The sequence below is a fragment of the Polistes canadensis genome, unplaced genomic scaffold (assembly GCF_001313835.1).
Source record: "Polistes canadensis isolate GaletaPanama2010 unplaced genomic scaffold, ASM131383v1 scaffold_236, whole genome shotgun sequence".
Lineage (NCBI taxonomy): Eukaryota > Metazoa > Arthropoda > Insecta > Hymenoptera > Vespidae > Polistes > Polistes canadensis.
The window spans coordinates 68,016-72,562 of NW_014569783.1; the positions used below are offsets into that span (position 1 = coordinate 68,016).

Consider the following 4,547-nt stretch of genomic DNA (forward strand, 5'->3'; position numbering starts at 1 on the left):
TAAATTCACGTTGACCGTCCGGAAGTAATACTTTTTTAGCATACCGAAACGAATATAACCTCAAAAATAACTTCAATTTTCCCGCGCAATCGTATAAATATCGGCAACTTCGTGGTGTCGATTTTTCGGTCGCATCTAAGCTTCACTTTCCAAAACGCGCCAAAAGAAGTATAACTTCAAAAACAAATAAAATCTTATAGAAGTTTAAAGTGTGTCTTCGCGCAAGTTCCGACACCCTTTGGCGCGTGGGCAGAACTACTAAGAAAAGGCGTCTGTATATGAGAAACCTTCCCTCAGTTGTTCGGTCACTCATTCGAGTGTGCACCTACGTGCATAAAAGAAAGAACAAAAATATAAATAAAAAGATAAGAGGGGAGAAAGAGAGAATACAAGAAGAGATATATATTCGAGCAATAAGAAAACGAGCGAGGTCGTGCGTGCAAGTGAAACGTGCGCGCGCGCGCGCGCGTTGCTAAAAACTGCAAGAGGTGGCCGGCGCGTGCAGGAAAGTAGGGGGAAAATAGGCGTGGTTCGCGATGCACGTCCGTAGTCTTACTAACACGAGACGGGCTCTCGTCGTGGGCCCACCTCGTGAGGGTTCACCGGGACTCGAGTTTAAGGGGGAAGAGACTGCCCGAAGAAGTCCGAGGAGTGGGGGTAAACGGCACGGGCTCTGGTACCGGAATGGTAGGGATGAACGAAACTGTTCAACACACACATACATCGAAGAGGACGTTCTTTCATGTAATAGTATTAGTAGATTATAAGCAACGGGGTCTCTTAAAGTTTCACGCACACATGAAAATCCAACTTGGGACGCAAACTACGCACGTGTAGGGAGCTTGCGTACGAGAGAGAAAAAGAGAGAGAAAGAGAGAGAATGCATTCAAAGTGGAGTGGGGATGTTGAGTGATACCGAAGAAGGAAGAAAGGGGAAGGGGCCAGAGAAGTGGTAGGTTGGGTGGGGGTAACCGAACGCTGCCGAAGGTGAAACCCGCCGAGGCAGACTTGCAGTTGGCGCGAGACCGCGCTACTGGAAGGGTCGTTGTTGTTGTCGACGTTACTTATTATTATTTGTTATTATTGTTCTTCTTCTTCTTATTATTATTATTCTTCTTCTTTTTATTATTATTATTATTATTAATATTCTTCTTCTTATTCTACTTGCATCGTGTTTCAACGTATCGTATGCACGCACGAGTAATCGTTTATTTTGTCTTTTTCTTATCGCTACGCGAACAAACACACACACAAAAGAACGTCTAACCATAACACTAAATTAATTCCTCTATAGTTTCCTATTTTTTTTCCCCCATTTTTATTTCCACCTCCTTCTTCGACTCGCGACTGGAATTCTTTCGATAAAACAATAAGAAAAAGAAGAAAAGGGTTGAACACAAACGCTCGTGATCGAATATAATAATCTTGTTCCTAGTTGAAAAATTTTGTCCCCTCCTATTCTTGCACCCTTCTCCCCTCCACGGTCAATCAATTCACCACCACCTCCTCTTCCTCTTCCTCCTCCTCCTCCTGGTTTACATCCACCACCTCCGTTCGTGCGTGCGTACGTTCGCGTCGTTGGTTTATCGCGCGCGCGAACAGACAAACATCGTCGTCGAGGTGGCACACTGTTCTTCCACCCACCGTGTATTAAAGTAGTTTGAAAATCTAAGGAAGAAGAAGAGGATAAAAGGAAAACGAAGAAGTCGAATAGAGAGAGAGAGAGAGTTTGTCTTCTTGAATTCTGTGATATCACTTGATACGTGCCTCTTCCCCATCAACCACCCTAATCACTCTCTCTACATATATATATATAAATATATATATATATACTTTTATATTTTGACTTTTTCCCTTATAATACTCGCTCGTTCTTATGTTCTACTTGCACGTTTGGATTTTAGCGCAATAAAAGGGTAACACTCGTGTCGTAGTCATCAGTAACGAAGAAACAGATAAAGGGAAGAAGTTGTCTAGTGTTTGCTTACTTTGATGTGACAAGCCTAGTGTTCTTTGCATTAGGCTAAAAGTGACTTAAATATGTGACCATAAAGAAACAAATAGAAGAAACTTAAGTCAGATATACTTGTGAAGAAAGAAAGGAAACGTGTATTGTGTGTGTACGTGTAATTTGTGCAACTTTGATTCTATGTATATATATGTATATACAGATACACTTGAATCTAACGAATTTACGTTGTTATAATATTGTTATTTGTTGTTGGTTGTCCAATTCTTATTCTATGGGAGTCACACAGGAAGAATCTTAAATCTTCAGTGGGGGGGGGGGTGRGGGTGGATGTTTATTCGATTCTATTGCAAATGAAATCGATTTATCGTCAATCCTTTCTTCATTTGTTATACACCGTGTATCCCAGATAACTGTGATAATAAATACTCTACGAATTGAAATTAGGAGAGAGTGAGAGAGAGAGAGAGAGAGAGTGTGTTTATACGCTTTTTTTCTTAAATGATAGACAGAATGCGTCGTCGTCGTCGTAGTTCAGTGCCTGTTTTATTACTGTGATTATCGCGTGAACAATTATTATTGTTATTATTGTTGTTGGATCATCGAGAAACGTTCGACGTCTTCCAGTTTCGAAGGATTAAGAAAAAGAAGAAGAACAGCCGAAATAGTAAATTAGGAAAGAAGGAACAGAAGATAGTAGTAGTGAAGAAAAAGAAATTAGAAGAAGAATTACGTTTTTATGATCGAAAGGAACTGAATATCGAAGCTAACAAATGCTCGGGATCGTTTGAAATTCAACCGGTAAGCTTTTACAAAATTATAATAATAATAATCATCTCATGATCGTGATGGTGGTGTTATCGTTACAATATTAAAATATTTTTTTTTTCTCTCCCCATTCCCCTAACTCAGATTATATTCGTTTATTTATTTATTTACTTTACCGAAATTCGTGTGACAATAAAAACTCGCGATATCACAATGAACTTATTGTACGTTATCATTTAGGAAAAAAAAAAAAAAAAGGTGTAACTTATTCTTAGATATTATTTGTATGATATATTTAATATCGAAATCTTATAACATCGACAAATCTTTATGCTAACACAATAAGAGATTTCCTTAGTCTATACTTTGGTTATTGCGTGTTTCTTAAGTGTTATCTTTCGTTTGTGTGAAAAGTGATACAACTTAATCTACGATACATACTACACATTTAAGAATGATATTATCGATAGAGAAATCTAAGACCTTGTCAAGATTACATTGTTCGATTTGATTAGATCAATGGCCGTTTTTAAACTTACAATTTTATTTTATTATTTCGACGAATTTTCTGCTCATCACTTTTTATCTATATCCTTGTAATCTTTAAAATGAAATTAATCGAAATCGGATGGTCTAGAAAACGATAATAAATCATAATAATAATAAACGAATATATTTTCATTCAAAAAAAAAAAAATTAAGAAAATATAGATGATAGTAATAAAATTTCTTAATTTATGCACGTAGAAATTAACGTTAGGTTAACAATATTACAATAAATACATTGTCTTTAATATCACAAAAAGAGAGAGAGAGAGAAATAGGGGGTGGAGGTTAGTGGGTGGAGTGAGAGATAGAGAGAGAGAGTGAGAGAAAGAGAAAGAGAGAGATGTAGCAGGAGAAAAGGAATAAAAAGGAAGTATTCTGACAAGGTTGTGAGAGAACAAAAAATAAAAAAAAATGTGTATCGGTTAATATCAAAGGCTTTTCTTCTTTTTTCCCCATAGTGAAGCAACCCTCGTTGACAGAAGAGTGCGTTTATAATATCGATTGTTGTGTTGGATAAAGAATCATGTGTTTATATATACATACATATATGTATTTTTAGGTATATGTGTATGTTTAAGTGTATATGTGTGTGTGTAAGTTATGTCGTAGGTGATCACGTGCGAGGGCGGCTTTTAATAATGGCATATGTATGAGCCGTTCAACCATGCGTCGCGACGCTAAGCGTCGGAAGTGGAGCATACTCGAACAAAGTGCGAACCTAACGTGTTATAATACATATGTGTATATATTTGAGTATATATGTGTTTATAGGTGTATGTATGGTATATTCTATGTGTGTTGTAGATGTATGTATGGGATATTCTGTGTGTTTGTAGATGTATGTATGGTATATTCTATGTGTATTGTTTCGTATATACTTTCATTGGTGGTTGTTATCAACGTATCGTTGTATCAGTGGGTGATCATCACATCACCTGATCGAATCCCTTTTGCACCCTCTCTCTCTCTCTCTCTCTCATATATTTTCTCTCTTCACGGTCGACCTTTTCATCGTAAGATAAACTTGTCTCTTGTATTATCGGATTTTCAAGTAGTTGCTTCTGACGCCACTGCCTTGTGTTTTGAGATATATCAAAAATTATGAGATTTTGTTATTAGAAAGATTTTTTTTATTATTGAAAAAGACAAAGAAGAAGAAGAAGAACAAGGATTAAAATAAATCAAATAAATGTTTATGCAATTTTTATGCATTAGTAGTAGTATTTATTATGTTTGTAAGATTATTTTTTCGGATACTTTT

The 4,547-nt window shown here is 36.6% G+C and overlaps 1 protein-coding gene across 1 annotated transcript in view; it reads left to right on the plus strand.

Moving 5' to 3' along the window:
• Positions 1-2,527: 2,527 nt before the first annotated feature.
• The window catches only part of LOC106790413 (early growth response protein 1), a gene marked incomplete at its 5' end in the record, with an annotated part of 47,904 nt that continues 45,884 nt past the window's right edge, over positions 2,528-4,547 (plus strand). Inside the window, one exon of the mRNA XM_014755276.1 lies at positions 2,528-2,770. Coding sequence (XP_014610762.1) covers positions 2,528-2,770 — 243 coding nt within the window. The remainder of the gene's footprint in view (positions 2,771-4,547) is intronic.